The sequence below is a fragment of the Struthio camelus genome, chromosome 16, assembly GCF_040807025.1.
Source record: "Struthio camelus isolate bStrCam1 chromosome 16, bStrCam1.hap1, whole genome shotgun sequence".
Classification (NCBI taxonomy): domain Eukaryota; kingdom Metazoa; phylum Chordata; class Aves; order Struthioniformes; family Struthionidae; genus Struthio; species Struthio camelus.
The window spans coordinates 13,667,435-13,693,579 of record NC_090957.1 but is presented as its reverse complement, the minus strand read 5'-3'; the positions used below and the strand labels follow the sequence as shown (position 1 = coordinate 13,693,579).

The 26,145-nt window shown below is 43.2% G+C and overlaps 1 protein-coding gene across 13 annotated transcripts in view; it reads right to left on the bottom strand.

Annotated features, from left to right (window-relative positions):
- COL26A1 (collagen type XXVI alpha 1 chain) overlaps positions 1–26,145 on the bottom strand; it is a 182,395-nt gene that overhangs the window by 130,494 nt on the left and 25,756 nt on the right. For 8 of the 13 annotated variants that reach the window (XM_009678112.2, XM_009678109.2, XM_009678113.2 and 5 more), the window contains exons 2-3: positions 25,955–26,077; positions 13,922–14,025 (exon numbers count right to left, since the gene is read on the bottom strand). In XM_009678112.2, coding sequence (XP_009676407.1) covers positions 13,922–14,025; positions 25,955–26,077 — 227 coding nt within the window. Of the gene's footprint in view, positions 1–13,921; positions 14,026–17,001; positions 17,298–18,215; positions 18,323–25,954; positions 26,078–26,145 lie in introns of those variants that run through there. The other 5 variants (XM_009678110.2, XM_068910265.1, XM_009678115.2 and 2 more) reach the window with 2 other exon arrangements.

Here is a 26,145-nt window from a genome sequence, read left to right as displayed (position 1 = left end):
TTATAGTATTCACATTTGTCCAATGTCTAGGAGACTAGGGCTGGATGTTGAGGGACACTCATTCTAGAAGAAAAACTGCCACTGCACATTAATAGAGCCATCCAAATTCTCATTCAAGTTCCCTGTTAAGTGCACGAAGGACCTTGGTATTTTGCACCGCTCTGTAAAGAGCTTAAGAGTTTTACAGTTATCATGCTTACTGTTGCCGGTAGTCATCGTTCTGCTTCCCTACAACAAGCGCAGAGCAACAATGATACCTTTGTACAGACACATCATACTGTAAAAGAACTTGAACTACTTACATGGTAAAGAAATGGTTTATTTTCTTTTGCAGCTAGTAAAAAGCTGTTGTCATGCTGAGTGCCGATATTAAGACAAAAGTGAGAATCTTTGACTTAATGTTTAACATAAACCAATATCCATCCTCTCTATCCCACCCAGACAGCCTAGATGCAATGGAAATAACTGCTTATTTATGTTTCCGCAAGGACTAGCAAGTACACAGCAGAAAGAATGTGTTCAAGGCATCTCTGGCAGATCACAATGGGAGATGTGTTTAGCAGATAATAGAACTGGAGAATGCTGAAAAAGCCACTGTTTGCTTAATCGCTTGAGGTTTGAAAAGATCAAATAATTCAAGTTTAGGAATAACTTGTTCCCCTTATTTAACGGACTATAATATTTTACAGTACAAATCCCTGCAGCAAGACAACTAGCTGTAGCATTTGAAGCCATCACTAAATATGTACGACTCAGTACTCATGTAACAACTCTCACCACTAGTAAGGAGAAAATCAGAACCTTTATCACAGGCCTCTCTTATGTAAGCTAAAACACACCACTGGCTGGCAACAGCAATAGGTTTTTTATCTGTTAGCTAGTTTGGCCACTGGAGAAGAACTAATTAACCAAGATATTTCACAGTCTCCAGTATTGTCTCACTGCTACCGGAGCACTTTCTACAGCATGTGCTGTAGAAACATTTCCTTTCCTTCTCCACGAGAACAAGATCTGAAACCTTCAACAGAAACCTCTAGCACTTGATCTAGGGAGTCAAATCTGGCATAATCATTGGCAGCAGGAAGCAGTCTAGTTAAAGTCTACCTGCCAGGATGGATGGGCTGGCCTAGACCAAAGTTCCTCAAGATTTTTAAAATGAAGGATGATCTATCAAATCAACACAAAACCCAGCACTTTCCACAATGGAGGCACACTAAAGACTTCCTGGGCATTACTGCTACAATTTCATTTATAAACAAGTAAAAGACTAAATTGTGAATCCTCACTTATTGGGTTTCTTTTTTTCTACCCCCCACGCTTCTTTTGTGTTTGCATAAGTAGGAGTGTATTCAAACAGGCTTTACAGGAAAATAAAAAAGGAAATTTGCAGGAATTTATCGAACCATCTCTTGATAACTCCACAACTATGTAAAGGCTAGGACCTCTTCTAGCTCCATACTTCTATAATCCTGCTGACTTTCTTAGAATTGCTCATCAATGAACTTGAGCCCCTGCCTCAGGCAATGGTGTATCCCACTCTGTTCCTTATCATAACGCTCTAGTATTGGATCTGCCGGTAGTAGATGCATCAGCCATCCATGGCACTGGAAGGCTTAACGAACAGCAAATAAAAAGTCACAAGCAATAGTAGTTTTTGCATTATTTGTTCAATGGCATTAGCAACCAGGAATCATTGCAACATCTGTGCCTTTCCAGCGACTGATTATCCAGAGACACGCAACCGCTCAATATCTATAAGAGGCCAGGGACTGAACCCTGAGTTTATTACAGAAAAGAGCTGGAGTAAGTTGCTTGCCAGAAATCCAAACTGTAGCCAACAAATCCCTCCAGGCTAACTTGGAAAGGTCTTGTAACCTCGTTGCCGTATGCCTGCTGGGCTCAAAATGAAATGCAAACTTGCATGTTACTGGTGGATTTGGATGCATTATCTAAGGAGGAGGCAAATCAGGAGCCCAGGCAAGAAGCATATGTTATGAGTCCAGAATAAAATTTATCATGGTCCTTAATGAACTTCTTCACTGGGGATTTCAGAGAGCCACTCCTTTATGCCTTTCCTGCTTTGACGGTTGAGGAACCTAATACGACCTGTCTAAATGGTGATGTTTCAAACCCTAATCCACTTTGATGAAATCCTTTAAATGTTGTTTGAAATCTAGCTTAATGGCGGATAGAATGAGAGCTGATGTCCTTGGAAAGTTCACCAGCAAAGTTTTTTTTCCAGCTTTCATTTATTTAAGAACTGTAAAGGTTGCTACAAGCCCATCCAACAAATGTTCTCTACGCTGCAGTGACAATCAGGATGTTTTGCAATGTTATGCTTGTGAACTGATTAAATATTTCCTGCTCTTCGTAATCATGTGCATGGAATCATTATAACAACTCTGTGTCCCCTTCTTGTCCAGTTTTTGAAAAACAAAAGTTAGCCTTTAATGGCTACTAATTATGTTAGTTTTAGGAAAGTCCATTTGTGTTGTTGCTATTTTTAATTGCGTTTATAGATGTACTTTAACTACTCTAGCTAATAATCAGAGTTAACCAATCTAATTATTTAACAGTACGAGATATTCAAATGTTAACTAGGAAAGGCACAGTCCTCTCCTAGTCATATACATTCCTTCACACCGACACAGCAAAACTAACAATATTTAAGTTCTTGGAGCTCAGATCTGTAACACCTACTAAGACTAACTTTCAGATGAATTGAGGGGCTCAGAAGGCAGAAATTATTTCAACTCTTGAAATTTGCCTTCTATGAGAAACACTGACACATACACTTGCAGGCACCCCTGTACATAAACATATACAAGATTCTAGATGCTGTGTGTCAGGCACAGTCTCATGGATCCATTAACACCTGGTCAGATTATCTATAGCACCAGACTCCAAGACAGCATTTCTTCCCCTGCGTTTATAGCAACTTCAGAGCAGAGCTTCATTCCACCCTCTTCCACAAAATTCAGCCCCTCCCTTGGGATCCTACTGCCTTGAGAGTCACCTTCCACTCAAGATTTGTGCATTTGACTATTCCTGCCCCTGTGATTCACTGGCCGCTTGTCTGACCAAATCCTACTTTATGGTTTTCTGCCCAATTCTAGAATTTAATCAAGATCTGACTGTCTTTTAATCCTAGTCTACCATGTATTCCCAGTACTGCTCAGCTGTGCAACATGCACAGATTTGATTAGAGGGCTCCCTCCATTCCTCCCACCAACTTTTAAATGAAATATCAAGCTACACTGGACTGAGAACAGTCCCTGGTGCAACTCCATTTGACACCTCCGCCCAAACTGACACAGTCTGAACCCTTACTAATTACGCTGCAGGGTTTGTTTTGAGTGAACTGACTGTGTATTTTGAAGTTGTTCCATCTAGCATACATTCCTGTAGCTTCCCAAATGGAGCTGCACTAGCTCTGCTGCCTTTATCCTGCTTACTAGCTTGTTGAGAGAAGACTTGATGTTGGCATGACTTGCAATGAACAAGCTTTTGCCTAGTACTTCTCAGTATTAAACTGAAATGAAACTCAACTAGAAATTAGTATTTGGAGGGACATATTTGGTTCCCCTTTTATTAACAAAGACTTGAGGAAAGAATGAGAGCCCAGGATTCCGCAGCAAGGGGATTTGACACCTACCTCTTGCTTTCACCTCAAACTCTTTTACAAAGCATGAAACTGTGCAGTCACAAGCTTCTCTGGCAAACCCACCTCTGGACCTACCCCTGGGCTTGCTATCCCAACTCCAGCTGCAAGTCTCACTTCTGCAAATGAGTTTCCACTGCTTACGAACTCATCATAAGGTGCTACAGCAGCTCAGGATAAAGAACAGCCTTTATGTGATGTGACATTTGCTGAAACTTCTCATTCATCACACACCACTGCAGATAGAACTAGATGCTCCAGATGACACAGAGGAAACTGTAGGCAGAGGGCTTGCTGTGAGGGGTCCCGCCTTCTGGGCGGCTCCCTGTTCAGTTAGAGATCCTATTAATTAACTCTTTCAACAGGTCAAAAAGTCCATCTTCCATTAAGGCTTTTGAGAGAGGAGGTGCCAATACAAATGCACCGGTTGCTGTCCTAATAGTCTATTACAATTTTAGTGTGTAGGACTGGTGGAAAGGAAGCTTTGATTTTCTTTCTGAATCTTGACTAAACGATACAGTAGTATATCCTCTCTGGTAATGTTTAGAGAGGTTTGCTAAAATGCATCTCAAAGATTCATACCACATATGTCACAGCTGTTAAATGCCACTGTTAAGTGGCACCTGAAAAAAGAGCAAAAAGCCGGGTCAAAATGCTTCACCCACTGCTATGCATAACACCTCGGGGATGCAGAACAATAGTTAAACAGATACCCACTACTGCAACAGGAAGAGAGAAATGCTGCGTAAGCCCTCTTTCTCTAAGAAAGAGAATCCCACATCTTTGACTTATGCATTCACATAGAATTGTTACTACTACAGCCTTGTTTGGAAGGCCTCCTAGAAAGCTATAAGCTCTGCGTCCACAGCAGAGACCCAGCACTTAGCCCATACGTCCATCCCTTCTGATATCAGTAATTCCTTCCCTACTACCATAGCATGCTCTTATAAGAATCCATTACCAGGCCTCTAAGAAGGATCTGGTATTACCAAAGACCTTTCTGGTTAAGTTTCCTAAAGCCTATGCACACATATACCCCTTTTCCTCAAACTGCAGAGTGTACAACATGGGGAGTGGGGCATAAAATTCATTTCCATGAGGAAATTCATTTCCGTGAGGAAATTCATCGATTCATTTCCCATGAGGACTCGGAAGTCATCTGCAACACGGTCCCCTTTAAGAAAGTCCAGCTTTGTCCATTAGATTTCCAAGCTTTGTTCAGGAGTTCCTTGTTGCCTTTGAGATGGATCTGGTTTCTCACCACTAATGCTCTCATCATCTGAACTGAACAACTTGCAACTACCCAGGAGTATAAACAAACACAAAAGCCATGAACCAACTGTCTTAACTGAACCCAGCATGGCAGCAGCGTCAGATTCTGAAGGGACAACACATCTCAGGTCAATAAAGATGTCTACCCAAAATAAAACATGGCCTAACCCTAAATACCCTAAACCCTAACCCTCCCATCCTGTCCAAAGAGCTAAACAATTAGAGGCATGAAACAATACAAAAATCAACTAGTTAAAAAAAATGATTTTCAAATAATTAAACTTACATTTTGAAAGCATGGGGTTGCCCACATGGCAAAGCATCCCAGAATAGTTATGACTTTTTAGGTCCCCAGTGAATCACTTCTGCCTGAAGAAGGCATTTGAGAAGGATAAGGCTTAGCCTGCTTAGGTGCCGCACTTACATGAACTCTCCAGTATGTTGATGTTTTGGAACAGCCCACAACTGGAATTAGTTATTACCGAAAGCACAAATGTTATCGTACCAATTGCATTAACTCATTTAAAGAAAAACCTACATTAAAAAGAGAAACACATACAGAAAGAATCCCTAAGGAAGACACAGAAAGATTTCCATCTGCCTCACCCCAAAGCTTGGTTCCAGTTCAGCTTGCCACCAGCTGCACAGCTCCCCGTGTACTCTGTGGCCTTCCTCAGCCTTCTCCCTTTGTCTTGCAGCACCTTGTACCCTTCTTCCTACTTACACAGGAAAACAGCTTGCACTGTCAACAGCTTTGTTTAAAATTATTAGAAAGTTATTTGTGAAAAGAATATGTTAGTCCTGCAAGGACAGAATAGATGATCTAATATGTCCTCTCCATCTGCCATCTATGCAAACCTGGAAACAAAATCTCCTCCTGTCTTAAGACATTTCCTTCACTCTCATGTCTTGAAAGTTCAGCAGTACAAATACTCCTCCATCACACACGCCAAGCGACAACTCATATTAGAGCAGCTCCATACAAGAATCTGAAAAGTTGATGTGGCGCAAAGCATGTCCTCTCCCCATTATATGACAAGACAGAAATACGGAAGGAAGCAGGATTCCAGAGCCATTGCTACAGATAAAAGTTACATTAGAGATGAAGAACAGAAGCTTTCCTCTCTTTTCCTCCAACCCCTATCCTCATCAGCATTCATACCTGCACAAATCTCAACTGCTGCAAGGGCCAGACTTCCAGGATAGATTAAAGAATAAACTACCCGACTCATGGGAAACTCGACGGCACTCTGCATGCCAGGCATTTCTTAGCGCCTCAAGGATTTTCCTGGGTTAAATTCAACAAGCTCTTCCTCAAGAAACCATCCAGCCCAACGCTGTTTGACAGTAACATTAAGTCCACATGTTTCATAACTAAGCTCTTGAAAAGCAGTGGGGAGGGAGCTGTAATTTCATAAGTGCTATGCTCAAAAAATTAAACACAAAACAGCTTGTTGAATGGGCAATAGCCTTGAAAAGTCCGTGAAAGAAAGAAGATACTCTTCTTCATTGCCAGCCCTTCTAACTGTAGACATTTCATCCTAAAGGCATCCTATGCCTCATTTCCTATTCCTGATAGGAACACACAAGTTATTATAGCAGCAAGGAACCTCAGATACAGAGATACACCAGAAACAAGTCTTGCAGATGTGTTACATACAGCTTCAGGGGCTGGCTGTAATTCTTCTTCCATTGTTATCCACCACTCACTTGAAAAGCATTGAGACAAACAGTGGATACTAATTAAGAACTATTCCTCCGGTTAGCACTTCCATATGCCACTGGTATTATGGTGTGCACTCAGAAAAATGCTAACTTTGTTACAAACAAAACCCCACCCCTCCTCCACCACCTCTGAGGGGAATTTCTCTAGAGAAGAGAAATAGGGTGGAGTTTTTTGGGAGAATATTTTTCATAACTTTGGTACTATGTTTGCAGGATTGACAACATGACTTACCAAGTCCTCCTTTTCCAAATGAAAGACACAACATAGGCAGCAGCAGCACAAACTTTTCATCATGCTCTGCATCAGCCCAAAGTCCTTACCCTGGGCAGAAGGGATTGTGAGACAAATCACATATACCTTATATGTGAGACAAAGCTACACACTGTTAATGGCCTCAACCAAATCAAAGGGCCATCAGTGTGGGAATGAGTGGGAAATAAGTGAGTTGTCTTGGGCAAGACAGAAGCACTGAAGGGAACTTCTACACAAGGAAGTACGGAGGTAAACAGCAGACTGAAGTAGGCACTAAAGATTATGACAAGGAAGAAAACACTTCAAAGGTTGTATAAGTTCTTCAGAACCCAAGGCTCTCAATTTTTATTCTGAAGCGATTCAAGACCTCACTTGGGTGTAGCAGTTTCAGTATCTAACCGGTCAACCATAAGAGATGTCTATGAGTGTTTGAAAAAATCTAATAGCAAATACTTTTAAAAAGCTCTCAGATCCATCACGGCTGAATCTTTGTTTGGCCAAAACAGGAGAAACACAGTACCCAAAGTTTCCATGCTTCATTTCTCCTCTGTGTTCAATGTCCTCCCATCAGGAAGTCGTAACTTGATAAAATAATACCAGCAACACAGATGAAAATGAGTCGACAGCATTTGTCATTCAAGAGCCAATTCCCTTTTGGCATACAAGACAAAGGTCTGCTTTTTTCCCCCCTGGCTCTCTTTACAGGTTCACAGTGGAGTTCAAAGGGAACCCCATGACCCTCTAGGCCAATTTCCTGGTGGGCAGAGCCCGAGAATTTTGCTCATCTACTCGTGAGATCAACACATTATAACTCCCTAAAGAGATCACTCTGTCTTTCCATAGGAGTTTCCTTACTTTCCTTACTCTGCTTTGCTGAGTTGCTTCGGGACTGCTACCCCTTATGTTTTTTTATAGGATAATAAGTACTCAAAGAAGCTTTGATGAAACCAGCACTGCCAATAGCAGCTCCAAACACTGATTGAGCCCAGGACTTCCTTTACAGCTCTAATCTCCCCTCACTGCACCTCACCTCTCCCCAGAAAACACAACTGTCAGTTAGTTATACAAGCACCTACGACAAAGCAGAAGTTGGTAAAGATGCCCCAGATGTTTGCCTCCTTCTAGATAGCAATTGGCAGAATCCTGCCAGGCTGATGAGAAAGGAGTAACAGCCTATGGTGTTTCAGTATAACCTGAATGGTATATCAGTACGGTATAGCCTGAACCCTTGGCAAGACGCCTGCCTAAGCAGCCTGCTCCTGAGTTAGCCCTAAATTAAAGTTATGTCCATTCCCAATTAGAAATAATGCAAACAAAATTTAACTAAAAATACGTGGGTCTGTCACTTGTAAATTAAGAAACACATACCTAAGAGAAACAAAAAGCTTGTACAAGCACCCAATGTGTTTGAGAAAGCAGGCAAATAACTTACCAAACTAAAAAAGACTCTCAACATACCAGAATAATTTGATGGGAGCTAAAAAAAGGGGGAGGGGTGAGACAATGTAACAGAATGGCATACAGCTTTTCTAATTATGTTAAGATAACATCTGTAGATATTTAGCAATCCAAATATTTTGACATTAGGTGCTGAATAAAATTCTCCCTGTTCAGATTTAAATTGTCCAAAAAAAAAAAACAAAAAACAAAAAACCACACACTCATTTGCTGGAATGTAGCATCAACATCTTTGGAAACCTGTCAGGGTTTGAGGGTTTGGTTTTTTTTTTGACCCTGTATTGAAAGAGAAGATGAAATTGTTTAAGTAGTGACACAGCACTGATGCCAGAAAGCTCTCTCAGCAGGCTGCATACTCTTCCAACAGTGACCACACACTCCAGGAACTCCTCAGCAAATTTGATCAAGAGTGACACAAATGTTATGCTTGAAGTCAGAGGTTGCCGAGTGGTCAGTATGGTGATGGTAGTGGATAGGAACTGGGCGATATATCACAGAGTAGTTTGGGAAACTTCTGGTGGACCTTCTGTCTTGCACTGAAAAGGCCACCAGAAACACAAGCAGCCAGAGGTATAACACTTTTGAAAGAACTGAGAAAACACTGCTATGGAAAAAAACATTAGAGCAGATACTATCTAACATCTATAGACTATATACACAAAAACCCCAACACTCGAAAAGCTGCTTTCATGCATTAACAATTCCATCAAGGGTGATTACCAAGGTTTTGATGGGTTTTAATGAAACTTTTTTTGAAGGTAGGTTTACATAGAGTTAGTTACCACATTTTTACTACCTACTCACCAATTGCTTTACTAACAAGGTAATTATTAGGAAGTTCAGGCTCCAAACAACAATCTGTAACATGTATTCACTTAAGAAACATCTACAATTTCTAATAAACATTAAATTTTCAAATCAAAGTTTAGAATGAACTTTCTTAGAAGTAAGTGTGCTATGTGGAACCAAATGTTGGATTTCGCTCTCACTTTGGACCTCTTTTCAAAAAATAAAAATAAAAAAAATCAATCACATTTTACGAAAGGAATTACAGAAACAGCTTCTAGTAAAGAACTATACCTGTGCAAGGATTTGTGCTGGTTTGTATTAGCTAGATCTAAACTTGACAGGAAGGTCCCTCTGTTCACAGCGCGCTTGCGGCATAAAGCTGCCCTGTCAGCCAGATAGCACTGAGATAACCTCTGCGAGGGTTTCACTGTTCAAATGGACGTTTTTGCTTTGATTAGCACAGGTTTGAAAATATCAGGACAATAGGACACAAATAGTTGTTATTAAAAGTAGATAAAAATTATTCCAGGAACTGAAACAAGCGAAAAAGGCAAATTCTCAACTTAAACTATTTCTGAAGATGGATGCTCAACTTCCCCCAGCATCTCCAAACAAAAAAATGAAAAGAGTAAGCCTCACAGATACAATGGCATTACTTTAGTGATACAAAGTTACTCTGGAGCTGCTTCTTGCCCAAAGAGTTAAGCTGTCTCCTGTCAATTTGCTTCTGGGGTAAATAGGATACCAGCTACTGTCCCAAATTCAAGCAATACAAACAAACAAGAAAAAAGTCTATGTGAGATTTGTAAAGTAAAATAGGATCTTTCCTGGCTGGGTAGCTCTAAAGCAGTGCTGAGCCCCAGAACTTGCTAGGGACACTTCTCCTCTCTCCCCAGAGATTTCACATGCCTTTGAACTTTCAGCCATATAGAAAAAAGGCTGAGTTGAAATGTCAGCATCATCTTGGATGCAAATCAATCAGTTTGATGCATGATTGCAATAGCTAAACCACTTCACCTCTGCACTGCCCTTATCCATATGTTCTTTATATCAGCAGTCAGCAGACTGGGTGGCTCAGTGGATTCATTTCCTGTCCTAGGCTTGGGCTCCAGTTTAAACAAAACAAAAAAAGCCCCAAACCGAAAAATAAAAATTAGCATCTACTGACAGTTAAATTCACCAGACGTGTTTGCATCACATCTCTTTCTCTGTCCAAGAAAGTTGCAAGAAACCCTTTACAAAGTCCCGATACAACTGGTGATTTTTAACCATCTACTCAACTAGCTGGTCACAGTTCTACAACAACAGTAAAGGAACTGGAGACCTTTCAGAAGGTGGCATGCCTTTGTTTGAAGGGAAGGCAGTGAAGGGAAGGTGGGAGGACCCCGAGCAGTGTTGAGTTTAAAAAGGAAACAGATTGGAAGCTGCCATCCCCACCTCAGTAAATCAACAGCCAAGTGAGGAGCAAAATCTCCACCCACTTTCAGAGCTAGGCTTCCTCCAGATGATGCTCCTCTTTGTCAGCTGCAATCCAAGAGTTAAATTCCCAAGATAATTTAAATCTAAACAACATGCAGCCTTCAGTATCAAAGTGGTGACAGTTAAGTGGTTACTTTCTCAAACTAAACTTATTAGCTAAGGGTCAAGACACTCTGTAATACTTAAATTGCATTTAACAGCTTGCTCTATCGGCAGTGTGTTGTTGTGGAAGGGGAGATTTCTCATTGAGGGCATGTTGCAGCAAACCAGTCACATCAGGAGTCTGCAATATTTTAGGGCTCTTTGCCCAGCTTTGAAAAGCTGACTGCCAGTTGGGAGATAACAAGAAAGCATGCATGGTGGAAATAATTGCACTGGAGCCTTTGAATGATTCCAAGTTCTTTGACTTGGTTTCCTTGATTTGTCCCTCCATCATCCTACCTTCCCCCACAAAAGGCGAAATGAAACAAAGCACAGAAAAAAGGCAAGAAGGCCTCAAAAAAGGGCAGCTAAAAAAATAAAAATGAATTCATCTTCCAGATGAGCTATGGTGGCTCCCTCAAAGGCACTGTTCAAGAACAGCACAAAAGGAACACATATCATCGCTCCTCATTGGGGATTAAAGCAGGAGTCAATGGATAGGATCTCTCTAGTCTCAAGCTGAAGCTCAAAGTTGTGCCCATGCATACACAGTCCTATGTATTACATATAATTCTAGCTATTCCAAGACTCTTTGGGAAAGGAAATTTTCCTTTGGTAACTGCAAAAAATGCTAATTTTCCTTTGGTCACTAGAAATAGGAGAAACCTTAAACAAAACGGAAGCCCAGAACTATCGTAGTTGCCATTTTGAAGACAGTGGAGAACAACAACAGCAACTGTCCGAGAATTAAAGCATCTGCATCACGTGCAAGTTAAAAATAATGAAGGCCCAATCTGCCTTCAATCATACCTACGTCACATTAACTTCAAAAGCATCAGCTGCACAGACAAATGAAATTAAATATTGAGGTGAAATCTAATTAATACAAAAAAGAAGAAAAACATGAAAGCATTTTGAGGTTCTACCCCTGCTAATTGATGTGGCAATTCATTATTGCACTGTTTTTGTTTTGTTTCAGTTTAGTTCTGTTTTCTTTTGTCTGTTGTTTGCAAGAAATACCCACACAGACGTAAGCTTAGAACAGAAGTTATGGAAAGAGAGAGGACAGAAAGGGAAGAGTACAAAAGGCTTTCTATCAGGTTGCTAAACGTACCAAAAAGCCCTAAAGAAATCTCTTCAGCTTCTTTTACCCACAATTCCAACTGACACTACCAGTAAGGATTCAACTGACACTACCAGTAAGGATTAACGTAAGCAGCAAATAAATGCTTTGATTTTAAACCTGATGCTTCTAGACAGCTTGAGGTCCTGTGCACACTATCAGAAAGTAAACGGTACGTCTCTGTTCTACTAAAAAAGGGGGAAGGGTGAGGGTGCTTTTCTGGTTGGAGTGGGGTTTTTTAATTACTTTTTATTTTTTTTAAAGGAATCAGGGCTGTCAGTAGCTCCAGATGTTGGGAGGGGGGTTAAAAAAAAATCTCACACATGAAAGTGAGGACTTGCTACTGGCTTTCTGCTCACATTCCACAGCCGCTATCCAAGCCCAAAAGCACAGTTCCACCTTGAAAACTGACTGCGTAAAATTGTCACCTCATTCCACAGACCTGCTCCTGTGAGATCCTTGCTGACTTTCTCAAACAGGCTTATGCTGGCTTTTTATTTCCCCTGAACTCCACTGAGATGGATCTGGCACTGTGGGAGGGAGCTGGATTCTCTCCTTTTCACCAGCAGCACTGCTAAGCTGTAATCACTCACACCTGTCCAAACCTACAGACCCAAAGAGGCTGCACACAAGCTTCTCGGGTCCCCATTCAGATCCTCAGCCAGGCTGAGCCACAGCTACTCTGGAAATAACAGCTCCAACATAATCCTTATTACCCCGCTTCTCTACCTTGACAGGTAAAAAGCCAAGCCACATGCAACAACTTCTCTTTGCCAGGCTCACTTCCTTTAGCAGCCTGCTAAAATCCAAAGCGCTCTCCTGCAGACTGTAATTTATGGTAGCTTTGCTGCTTTTTAAAACTATTCTTGAGCTTCTGAGAAGCTACTGTTTCCTCAGCAGCCTGAAGAGAGCTGCTGTCTGGAACCATCATTCTTTGTGACTTTAATAAGAAAACTTTCTAGTTAGAGATTCACCCAAATTGTGTGATTAACATCAATATACGTAAGCACAAAGAAACCGAGGTGCAGCTACGAACTGCAGCATCTCTGAGATGGTGATCAGTCCCAACGACTTGTTATTAGCCAGCTGAGGTGGACGGCAGTGATCCTGTGCGAATGATCAGCAAACTCAAAGCTCTGTTTCTCTTACAGTCTCTGTCTCAGGTCATGAACACTCATGAGAGTTATTTGGCTCATGCCACAGTGCCTAAACCTGAAATCCAATGGGGAAGCAGGACTTGTTTTTAAGCCTCAGAAACAATAGTTAAACCAGAGAACGTCCCAAAGGAAAACGCAAAACACTCCTTTTTTGTCCATCATGATGAGAAAGGGAGAAGATTTTCCTTTCTTCCAGCTTTAGAAAAAGCCTTATGTTTTCCTCCATGTGACAGATCAGATGCCAAACTCAGAGCTCCGTTGTTATATGCACGGTGCAACCTGACTGTTGTACCCATAAGTCAGGAGGAGGGATGGAAGGAGAACAGGAGGTGCCTAATTTAATTCAAAGTTCTCAGGGAACACAGATATTTGGGTTTGAACCTTACAGGCCTAACTCTTGTTAGCAGCCATTCAGGCAGCCATCTGCCATCAGCTGCAACAACAGAGGGTGGGATGTGGAGAAGATACACATTGGCAGGGAGAAAGTACATTTTCTGAAGGACTGTGCAGTGGGGATGCCAAACATGAATACACTCTACGCTGGCAGACATCTACAAACAGGCCACCTCTGAGTACCCTTTTCTTCATTACGCTTCCCTCACCCCCATCCCCTGCCACTATGCTTCTTTGCAGGCATTTAGCATCCTCTGTTTCCCCAAGAACACCTCTGGCAGCTTAGCCTTCAGGAGAAGGACTATGCATGAGAATCCAGATTACGATGGAGAATGAAGAGAACAGGTGATTTGTTCTTGTGTTTGAAAGGCATAGAGCAAATTAAAGAATGAAACCCCACTCAGCCCACCTAGTCCATCCACACATCCCCTTTTGCCTCTGTAAGGACAGAGGCATTCTGCATAACTTACCCTCTTCGCAGTTGCTCCCTGTGAAGCCAGGACAGCACCTCCACTCCAGCGTGGTCACTGTTCGGTAGGACATTTTGTACGTGGGCCTGATAAGAGTCCTGTAACTAACACAAACAAGAAGTCAGCAGGCTGCACTTCCCTATCCAAGACAGGGTTGCTACCAATTCATCACACATCCTCCGGCCTGCAACTATCCCCAAAGCACCCTGCCACTCCCAGCTGCAGAGCAGAGACACACAGAATGGCAGAGCAAGTGTTTACCACACTGTGGGTCCGATTCTGCACCCTCTTTAAACCCTCTTACTGTTCTGGCTCTCCCCCAAACCACACCAGTATGCTGTGCGGAGGGCTCATCGCTACCAAGTCATTGCAAGCGCAGAGGTTTAACAAAGACTGGCATAAGCCTCTAGCTCACTGGGTACTAAGAGTTTCCAACAACCGATTTTCACAAAAATTGCATAAATATCCTCTCTCTTAGATCTCTTCCCTTCTCCTGCTCCCCACCTCTCAGATCCGGGGGAAACTGCCCAACAGATTGAAAAGCAATTAGAGCAGGAACAGACCACTAGCTGCTACAGCCACTGACCCATCTCCTTGTTCCTTCTATGAGCATTAAGCAATGTTTTAGACTTGTTCTCTGAAGCACCCTTCCAGCACACGGTCCAGGCTCTCAGTAGTCTTGTTTCTACCCTTTGCACTGCACTATGACGCTAAAAACAAAAACAGCCCCCTCACACACACATACAACTTACTGCTCTCCTCATAGCAAGACCTTAGAGCCACAGATTTGTTACCTTTGGACTGTCAGCCCAGTATGTGACTCCCTTGAAATTTTACCTTCTCTGGGCTCCTCCTTTTCCAATACCTTTCCACTATAAGACAGCAGCCTTTTCTTCCAAGGATCTTCCCTTGGTACTTCTCACTTCCACCTCCAGACAGCTTACCCTCAGCCTCCAGAATAAGCCTTCAGAAAGCCTCTTCACGGCTTTCTTGCTTGCTACCCTCAAATTTGGGAGAATTTTCTATGAACATCAAGAAAATTATCTCATTGTCTTCCTTCCTTTAAATGTCCTACCCTCCTTTACAAATCTCTCATGTTAAAAATCCTCTTTTCCACAAAATAGAAGAGCTCCAAGACTATACATGCATTTGGCTGCCCAATCCCCAACTGGCATTCCTCTAGACAAAAGATTAACTTTTCCTTTCCTGTATATTCCCATTGGAATATAGCTGATCTATAAATCACCTATTTCTATCCTCTATCATCAAAAATTACACTCATGAGGCAATTGAACCTTTCACACTGAGGCACCTCAGCATGACAAAGCAAAGATCATGACAAAACACTAGATCAGTGATCTGGTTTCCAGCTTTTCTTTTTCCAGTCCAAGTCAACTAGTCAACCTGTGCCTCGGTTTCCCCCCTCTGAATAGGGTTACATTCTTCTTCACAGTCCAGGTTCCATAGGGCATATTTGTTAGCTCCATCTACAGCACAAAGCATCCCCAGGGGCCAGATTAAAAACAAGTATTGTTGGAGACTAGACAGCTATTTGCAGACACAACCAGCCCTGTGCAAGACACCACAGTGATTCTGAAATCAAAGTAAGATGCTGAGCTGCATAAATCTCAGCTTTTGCTTTAAACCACTGATCTTTCAAAGTCAACAAATCAGAGTTCTTCAGTATACAGCCAGACAAATCACGGCTGCTATTCATGAAGTTGAAAGCAAACACAGAAGTTGTACTCTACAAGCTCCCCTCGAAATTCCTACTCCTATTTAACAGCCAAAGGAATTTGGCACACACAGGGAAAGGCTGAAGCTTTCGGATTACACTGTTGCAGGCTGCAGCTTTATGCTTCTCTCCCAAGATCATGCAAGATACAAGCACTGGAGCGCACAGATTCCTCCGGGAAGAGCATCCTCCCGCAGTGCTGAGTCTCACCAGGAGACGGAGTGCTGCCCCAGCCTGCACCACCTGCAGCACTGCCCCAGGCCTGCCTGGGCACATGGGCGAAAAAGAGCCAGAAATTGCATGAATCCAACCTGAAACCCCTCCACAGGGTAGCAGGCACAGGTGTGCATACCTGATAGCACTGCAGAGACATTGGCAATGTTATTCCAAAGAGTAGTAACATATGCTTGCCAGGAGAGGCTGCCCACATATGTCTTGGAAAGAAGGCAGCATCTCAGTATTGTTTAAAGCAGCCTTTGGGAAACCAGTTTCTCCATAAGCTGCAATTTGTTATTATGCCAGCTGACAAACACAGAGACCACCTTCTCCTATAGCCACCAGAGAAGAAGGCTGCATAAGCTTTGTCCTGAACACACAGCAGCCTGCACTTGGAACAGCGTCGCCCAGTGATGGAACGTAACGCGGTCTCCCTGGAACATTACGTCCTCACCCTCCAAGTTGCCAAAAAGCACACCAGTTACTGCTAATCCTGACAACTGCGATCCAGTCACTTGTTTAATAAGGACTGGACAGAGCCAGCTTGTCCTACCTAATTCTTTGCACTTCCGCACCCAATGGTATTCAGGAGTTTGCAGTCACTAATGAGCTTGATGACTTGGCCCCACATTGATGTAGGTAGACCTTCAGTGCTTTTTCACAGATGCACCCAACGCATGGAGGCTTTAAACATCTTGCTGAGGGTCCCTCAGAACAGCTCTGGCAACATATAAGAACAGAACCCGAGCCTCCCAACTCCAGTCTTGGCACTGGACTCAAGACATCTTTCCATGCTTAAGCCCTGAACCATCAGTCAGAAGTTCATGACTTTGTCCCTAACACCACATTTGGATTTGACCTTGAGATGAAAGTCTCCATCCCATTACCAGTGGCTGGAGCCAGCTAGTCTCCAACCACACCGTGATTTTAAAACTGTGTTTCTGCCAACACCAAGATGTTAAAGCTCTTTCAAACTTCATTATGAAGTGTGGAGAGTGGCTAGAGCCAGACTGGAATCTTGGCAGCAGTTCTACATGAGGGAAGTAGCTATAGTTTTAATCCTCAAAAGAGTAAGGACTTCTTAGGGCATAACAAACATGGAGCTCAGCTGTCACAGTCTACCACCCACCCTGAACTTCCTGGAAGAGTCCTGATGTTTGCAGCTCTGTTCAGCATCGCACATAACAGGCACGTGAAGCAGTCCCAGCTTGCTAGTTCCAACTTGTTCAGATGTTGTTCTGGGCTTCAGAGCACCATTTTTCCCTCAATCATCTCACATGACACCAAGGTCTGTTGTCACACATATCAGCACATCGCATCGTGCAAACTTCTGTGATTGTTATTCCAGGAAGGGAACAAAGAAACTCCTTTAGCAAAGCATTACCATGTTTCTGATAACTGAAAAGCTAGGGGAGAGAAGGAAACCTGGAAAAAGGAGAACAAAAAAAAAGATACCTGCTAAGAAGCCTTAGAATGAACAGGAGTGGAAAACACAATAGGCAGAAAAAGGGCTGATAGGAGATTAGGAAAGCCTTCCCCTTGGATGCCACCCAAGCCACAAGCACTGGCATAAATATACCAAAAAACCACAGCAAGAGGAGAGGTCAGGATGAGTCACAACCCGGACCTCTTTGTTTCCCAGCATACACAGTCCCTTTAAGCAGAAGGCTTCCAAGCACTTCACAGAGAAATAAACTACCAGGACCTGCAGCTCCACTGCAAGAGACCCACATCATTTACCCACACACTGCATTGTGACAGGCCCAGGGAAGGAGACAGCACATCCATGTCAGCGCTGGGGGAAGAATACAGAAATATTGACTATTAGCCACTGCCTTTGCTAAATCAGATCATATGCTTGGCTGTCCTTGGAGACTGCCTGATCCATGTCAGGCAAGCTACAGGAGCTCATCAATATGCAATCATCATTTAGGAAGCAGCAAAGATGCAAGCCTAAGATGCTCAAATGACTGCCCAAGAAGTGGTAATTGGGGGTAGCAGGAGAGGAGCGATTAACCGATTTGGGAATATGGAGCTAGAAACGCTGGAAAGGTTAGGACACGTTTAGGATATAGGAGCCAGTAAGTCTCACACTCCAACACACAAGCATATGTTCCTCTTGCTCCCAAGGAAGTGTCACTGAATACAACAGCCAGACATGCCACAAGAAGAGGAGAGTGTCATATTCTTGGATCAGAGACTCAAAAATCAGGTCAAAGAGAAACACGCGATCTCTGCCATGACCCAAGCAGAACAGCCTGTCACACACAGGAAATACTTTCCCCGTTTTGGATCTCCCCTCCCTTTCGACACTTATAAACAAAACTGTTTGTACATAACTACCACAGGAGAAGAAAGGGGTCAAACTCGGTTCCTTGTCACAAGAGATGGCTTTGATAGTGTTATTCATTTAATCATTCCAGTTTGTGCCCAAGAAAATCTCAGAGGTCTTCAGAGGCGTCAATTCATTTTTATTCAAGTCCCAGGTTGAAAGGTTCAGCATCACTTCTTGGTAAGATTCAGAATATAGAGAGGCATGAATTTGCCTCTCAGACTGGCAAAGAGCCTGAAAAGCAAGCAGTACAAGCTTTCTTTCACCTACTGTTCTCACGGTGATGAGGACAGGTATCAACCAACTCAGAACCCCAATGGACTAATTCCTGTACATGTAACTGGCATGCTGTCTTTGGAACAGGGACAATCCATCACAGTTATAACAAGTGCTAACTACGCATTAAAAGAAATCAGAACAAAGCTTTTGGTCATTCCCCTAATTCTGACATGCCTGTTAATCAGGCCATGCATGCCAAAAAACCTTGATTTTTGCACAGGGAATTTTAGATGTTCTGAAATCTGATTTTAACATCTCAGGTTTTGTACTCAAGTCTTGAAGTACTTGGCTACCCTGGTTAAAAAAAAAAAAAAAAAGAGAGAGAGAGATTGGAAATTGCTGGGAAGGTACTGACATAAAAAAGAAACTCCTGTGGTTGTACCCAGAGAGTCCTCTTCTCAGCGAAGCTATCAAGAACACACTTACCACCACCACCACCACCCCCACGCCACACAGACCGTCGTAACTGTCCTCTGACTCCTATCAGACACCAATTATATCAGGTAGTTTCCTATATGGATTACAGACAAGATATCTTCACCTCAAGCCAGTGTCACACAGCTGATGTAGGGTAAGGGCAAGGAGTACCGTTATCATCACATTTGCACTCATAAGCATGAGAGAGCACAGCGAGACTTTGTGTTTTCCTCGTTACTCTGTGAATCAAACCTGCGCTCTTTTCTGCAGCCCTGGCCGCTCCAGCTTCCCTAGCACAAAGCCAGTAGTTTCCCATGAGAGAACATAAACAGAGGAGTTTCAGATGTGCTCCTCCAGACAAGGGGCAAAAAAAAACCTGCAGCTGCGGGAGTCTTGGAGGTCAACGTGCATGTCTTGCCTTTGCCAGAGGGGAGGAAGAGGACTAGGTTTCACTCTCTGAGTTTGCTGGTTTGCACACATATTAAGAGTCTAAAACTGAGAAAACAGAAACCTCCACACTTCCCATCCCAAGACGTACAGAGCACCGCTTTGAAGTATTTTACTGCCTCTCAGTCCGCAGAGGAAAGGACATGGAAACAGAAATGTTTCAATGCCACCAAAGCAATCAGCAGCTCCTGTCTTTATTCACAGCTAGGTCTCAGTGCTATTGCAGAGCAGCACTGTGCTTCCCCACTGGCAAGGGGGAAGAGCGCCCAGACAACATGTCTGCGCAAGACAATCAGGTCTTCAATTAGCAGCCTGAGGACACCTGCGCCTGAGCACAGCCCCCAAAGCAGGTGGCTCTGAGCCCTGCCCAGACAGCTGGCCTGTAGCACATACATCCCCGTCGGAAAGCACGGCTGTCCACGCTGTTCCCAAACCTGAGAACACACCTTCGTACGACGCCTCTAATCATTTACACATTCAGAGCCTCTGTCCTGTTCACAGTGGGACTGTTCATCATGCTCTCACCCCCGTGCGCATGGGAGGGCAGGCATCTTCTTCCAAGCATGTGACTCCACAGCTTGGAGAGAAATAAGGGAACTAAACACATAAAAGAGTTCCTGTGTAACAAGACTTCAAATAGCAATCCTAATGCACTGGAACAGGCTCTAGGATTTATTATTCAACTGACTGGAAAGAGAGAGAAGGGTTTCCCTGTGGTGTTACTACTTCTGAAACTGAGAAGCATCGACTACAGGCCAATCTCTTGGATGACATATCCCCAACCTCTGCAATTGACCCTGTAGCAATAACGTCTTCAAAAGCAGAGAAACTGAAATGGATGATCCTGCAGAATTCTTGCTTTATTTTTCTGAAAAATAGCTTATAAAAATCTCTCCAGAAACAGCAATGTGCTCAGTTTAAATGAAAATAACAAAAAAGAAACCCTACATTCAAGAATACTGAACAGCAAGACTGATCCATGCAAGATGTGCAGTCTACACGCATTAAAAAAATGCGATCAAAAGCACCTATCGTCTCTGATGAGATAAGCTGAACCAGCTAGAATATTCAGAGAAAAAAAGATGCAACAGCTGGCAGTCAGAAAGGGCATCCCAGACTTGCAGCACTGCAAGAATGCTCTCCCCTTCCATCACCTTTGGGTGATGTTTGAAGCTGACATAAGAGTAACTTCATGTTTAGGGTTTTAACAGCTCTCTTCTCAAAAACTGGGGGTGGAAGACCTCTGGCCTTGTTCTAGCTGAAGCCTGGAGGCCAGGTATACTCACCCCATACAAGCCAGCTGATGGTTTTCAAGGTGAATCTCCAGATTCTCTGAAGCCAGAGGATGCTGCAGAGAGAGAATTTCTCAAAAGCTACAGTGAAAAGGAGCCATATAGCCATTGATTAGGGCAAAAAATAGCAGGATGAAAACTTGCCCAGCTTCACTGAGAACATTCACGTTTCTAAAGTCAAACAAGTAGAAGAGGAATCAGACCATTCTGCCACAATCTGAAGATGCAGGTTTCCAGAAGAAGCAGAAAATGTTTGTCTTCTGAAAACCATAACATTAAGTGATCTGCCAGGCTATACCTCACCTGGCTTTACCTCCTGACTGGGACACTATTCTGCTGGCTGCAATAACCACACACAAATCAAAATTAGGACCTTTTTGCCTGACTAGGACATAGCAAGAAGTTGCCCTGCTCTCAAAGGTCATAAGACACAACAATACAAAAAAAAAAAAAATTGTTCTCATCTTACAGGTGGCTTCAATACACAGCACCACTTGACCAAAGGCACAGAAAAATCACAAAAGCTCCAGCAACTGAACGTAGGTCTCAAACCCTTGTCTGGCCTACAAAACCAGCCTTCTCTGTGAGCCTCTAGGAGGGTACAGTCCTAAGCATGGTAGAGCTGGGCATTAGCCTACAACAGCTGCAACAAAAAGATTGCTCAGGAGAAGGGTTACAATTCAGACGCAAAGTTTTACTGGGAGCTGGGTGCAACCGTTCAGGCAGCAGAGACCCAGGGATTAGGTTACTGTTGAAACATGAAGCAAGCGACTTATCCCCTCCTTCAGATAGACAAATGGTATGCGATTTTTATAATATATTAGGAGCTTCAGCCAGACTGCTGGAAAGCTGCCTGTTCACTCCGTAGCGTGACAAAGCAAAGGCATATCCTATGGCATGCAGAAGTCAAAGCCCTCACTGGACAAATGAAGAGAGTTCAAGAACAGAGATCTGCTGAGGGAAGGTCTCCAGCCAAGACAGCTCCAAAGCAACTCAGCACCCAAGCTAAATAAAGAATCTGGGGCGGGGGTCGGGAACAGAGCAGCTCATCCCAGCCAAGCCAAGATGACGACACTCCCGCAAAAGTAGTACAGCTGCCAAGCGCAAGTGAACAGACAGCAAGGACATCACACAACTGAAGCTGCTAGGCTGAGGATCTCACAGATACTCCTCTGTCAAAAGCTTGACCCTGAGCTGCGGTTTGTGCAATAAGGAAAAGAAACTTAACACAAATCAGTGGGAGACAGGACACGGATTAAATCCTTTGCTTACAAGCAGACATCAGCATGGCCAGACGAGTTTCTCTAACAGAACACCCCTCTCGGCTGCCACTGCACAGTCGAGATGCCTTTCTTTTGGCTGGCGTCCCTTTTGCTAATGAGCGTCCTGATAACGGATGCTTGCAGAATGAAAGCTCTCCCAGATTTGGTTGACTCCCTGTAAACAAGGAGATGAAAACAGTTTATTTCAAGTCACAGCTGGGAGGAATACTATAAAGCCAGAGTAATGCTGATAGCTTATTGATATTTTGTGTTGCTTACAGTCAAGCATAACACCATATGAATCTGCTCATGCCTCCCCTTATAATTCAATTTCAGGCACCATCGAGATCTCTGCATAGAAGGTAGTTAAGTTTGTCTTTTATCAAAGGGGAAACATATCGATATTACCTAAGCAACCACAGGAGCAGAAATTGGATATACAGAGCACGACCATTTCTAGCCACCAACAAACAGACCTCAAGTATGCCTGTCATGTCTTGAAAGCTAGACTTCCAGAAAACCTGAGAAGACAGAGGTTCCGACACAGAGAAGGCAAGGAGGAAACGGGAACAAAACACTGATGCTGTAAAGCATTCTTGCTGGAGCTGTCTTGTAGATCAGATTCTTTGGAATTTATGCCAGCATCTAAGACTACAGACAGGGCAGACAAGCTCCTTCATATTGCAGGAACACGCTCAAGGACTGATGAGCTAGAGAATACCATGTTTAGCAACATCAGGGATTCTTTGGTTCCCCTTCCATCAAGCTGGTGCAAGCCCTCTCCTGAGGTAGGACAGGACACTGAAATTTGGTGCTTCTTACTGCTCTTCCCTGTTTAAGGTATCTATTGAGGACATCCTTACTCAGGATGTCTGCCAAAGAGATGAATGCCGTAATCTCCCAAGCTATTGGGGCATGTAATGTTTCTGGTCCTGCAGTAGCAGGACTGGAAGAAGCATGGGCAGAGGTGTCCTTAAGGACAGCCATAGTGGCAAAGTGACAAGCCCACGGGCTCCAGCTCTGCCATTCCACATCCATGATGCTCTTTTTGGGAGAAGTCAGTCTGAAACACAAGAGGCAGTATTCACCCCAGCTGCAGCACCAATACTCATGGAAACCTTTGGCCTGCACCATGGACAGTAGGTTCATCACAGGAATAACCAGATTCCTGCTAAAACCAGCCCAGCTTCTAGGCAAAAGGCCCAGTAACACCAGCATTTAGACTTGGTAATGAGGCATTTCTTTTTCCTTTTGAAAAAGTAGGTAGAGAATCGCTCTCAAACCCACTAGGACAAAAATTGAAGTAGGGCACCCAATTTTAACTTTCTGCTTTGATGAATGTCATGTTTGTCTTCTGCAGGAGTAGTCAGAGACATTGCCCCAGGGAGCCCTGGAGCCTGCTGGCTGGTATAAGCTTGCACATCTTCAAAGCCAGTTTCTCAATGGAAGAGGAAGGAAACAAAATACAACACTTCCCCCATGTTCGGGGACTGCAGTAGCAAATGAGATACTGAACAGAGGAGAGGATCAACTATCCCGTGACTCTGAGGGACTGTCTTTTCCATTGCTACCTTTAGGAATTTTTCATCTGACGACAAACAGGAGAGATTAGCGTTTTCCGAAGAGAGAACATTGCTTTTGGTGAAGGAGGGAAAAATGTAATTGTTCAAAGCTCTCGTTTGGTTATTTCAGCTTGGCTGGAAGACAAGAGAGAGCCAGTTATTCACATATCCCTAGGAATCGGCAATATAACAGAAATGGGCAGCCATATATAGGCCCATGAAATAAGACCTCAATATACAACATGACTCAGGATTAGCAGAAGTTTCACACAGGAGTTGCATGTCACAATATCCATCAGTTTCAGTGGCTATTTTTCATTCCTTTATCAGAAGTCAAACGCACTACCAAAAAACAAGCAACCACTACAGGGAGGGAAGCGGGGAGGGAGGGGGAAGACTTTGGCTTCACTGCCATTTGCTCTCAGGCCTCTCCCTTCTCTGCAGCGGCCAGCCCAATAGATAGTCAGAAACTGGCATGTGCTGCTTCTGCTTTGCCACTGCTGATAAGCAGGTGGGCTCGGGCATCTCTGTTAGCAGCTTCCTGGAGGTCCTCAGGAAAGGGAGCTCCAGGGTCTCTCTATTTCACATAAGCATGCCATAAAAACGTATGATTAGAGGACAGATGGTATAGCCATTTCCTTGGAAGGCTGCCAGTCGTTTTGTCTGTCTTATGCTCCCTCCCACTTTCAAAGGGAGCAGAGCATTAGCATCCTCATGTCTCGTCTGGTAGGTTTCTTCCTGGCAACTGTTTTCTAGAAAGGCAGCTCCTCTCAGCTGAGCTTTCAGCAACAGAGGTTTTAAATATCAATAACCTCAGCTTCTTTCTATGATAGTTTCAAATAGAAAAAAAAATTGAGAAGTCTGCTGCCACTCTGCATTGTCTCCAAACTATTGGACTCGTCAGACAAATGAGCTGAACTACATTTGAAACTGAAAATATTCCATGAATAACAGTGTCACAACAGCAAACACATTTCTTTAAAGTCTCTTGGTCAAAGCAACAATTGATGTATATGAGTGACTGTAGTAGCCCACAGAAAAAGATTCTCACCAGTAACATGATCAATTGTTTGGTACTCCTGCAATTACAGTGATGTCAACAAGGAAAAATAAGCAAGGTTTTTGGCAAGTTTTGGAGACAAGGCAAAAGCTCACAAGTTTCTAATGACAATGATGTGCTTAAAATGTCTAGGAAATTAAAAAACTTCAACAGAAGTTTGGCCATAACAGTGTAAAATATTAAGTGTTTCAACCACAGCCTTGCATAAAACAAGACCAAAGAGACACCAAAGCAGATATATTACAAGTGAAAAAAACTTAGACTGACCAGTGGCCAAGTAGAAACTAGAGAACCAACTGTGGTAACTGCCACATGGAAAATGTGAATTCCAGATGAATAGAGTCACAAGAGTAGTTCAGTATACACAGGACACAGATTTGGGAGATGGATATTTCTGAACGTTTGTCAGTAGTTTGACCACGTTCTGGCTAGGCTATCAAGCAGAAGAGGACCTCAATCACTGCCCTATGGGGGAATTGGTAAGAGAAGGGTAATAAATGACTAAACCTTGCTAGCTAAATTATTGGCTTGTCTACATGGGAAACTGTTATAGAAGCTAGGTGTAAATTTAGAGCACAATGGCTTTTCCTGCACCAGTTCCCTAGATGGCTGGATAATGTTATTCTGCTCTGAGAACGCCTCTCAGAGAAGGCAAAACTAAACAATGTAAAGATACTTCGCATACAGAAAGGTGGCAGGTTTGTATAGTTATTTCACATTTGTTATGTAAATGGACCCTAACACAGTAAAGGACTGAAAAACACAGCAGGCTAATAGCAGACTAGGGAGAAGCTTTTGACAAGCCACGGTCTCCAAGCCAAGCCGTGCGTCTCATCTAGGGAGAGGTGACTTTGCACTTTTATGTATGTCTGTAAAGGATATTGAGATGTAGGAGTAAGAGGTGCTATAAAATAATTCCTTTCTGAAAGGTACAGCGCACCTTACCTGTGTCCATTACTGTAAGTAATCTGAGTGAAGCTTTCCAATGTATGGGATCAACATTCCCCTCAAAGAACCTGAGTCTGAGGACTCAATCCCAATCAACCCCACAGTGTCATCTGTCCAGCATCCTCACCAACCCTGTTCACTCACATTGCACTCGCAAGGACTTTACACTTATCTGTAGCTTCATGCTTGACTAACTAACAACAACCGTTTTCCCAGCCTCCTGTTTGCACTTCTCCACAGAAGACTAGCAGAACAACCTAAGCTAAAGCTGTTCAACATAGCTTGCCCCAATGCTATACATATCTGCACGTGTAATTATTTTGCAGCTAACATCGGTGGTATTCCTTACCTACACCACCATAAATTAGAAGATTAGCATCTGACCCATCGAGCTCAACTCCTACACAGTGCTTAAAAGCTAATCAATCCAATGAAAAGTGCAGGGTAACTTGTATGTGCAACATAAAACAGCAAGATTTTTACCTCACTAAATTGGCACAAGGTCCTGGCCACCGGCAGCTCTGATAAACTCTCTGGATCACCGTTTCTGACCCATTCTGCACTTGACAGGAAACTCTCCGAGTAACCGTATAGTGACACCAATGCCTGCAGAGAGAAAGGACATTGTTAGCCCCAGTAACGCAGCAAGCTGAACCAACATATATCAGACTGCA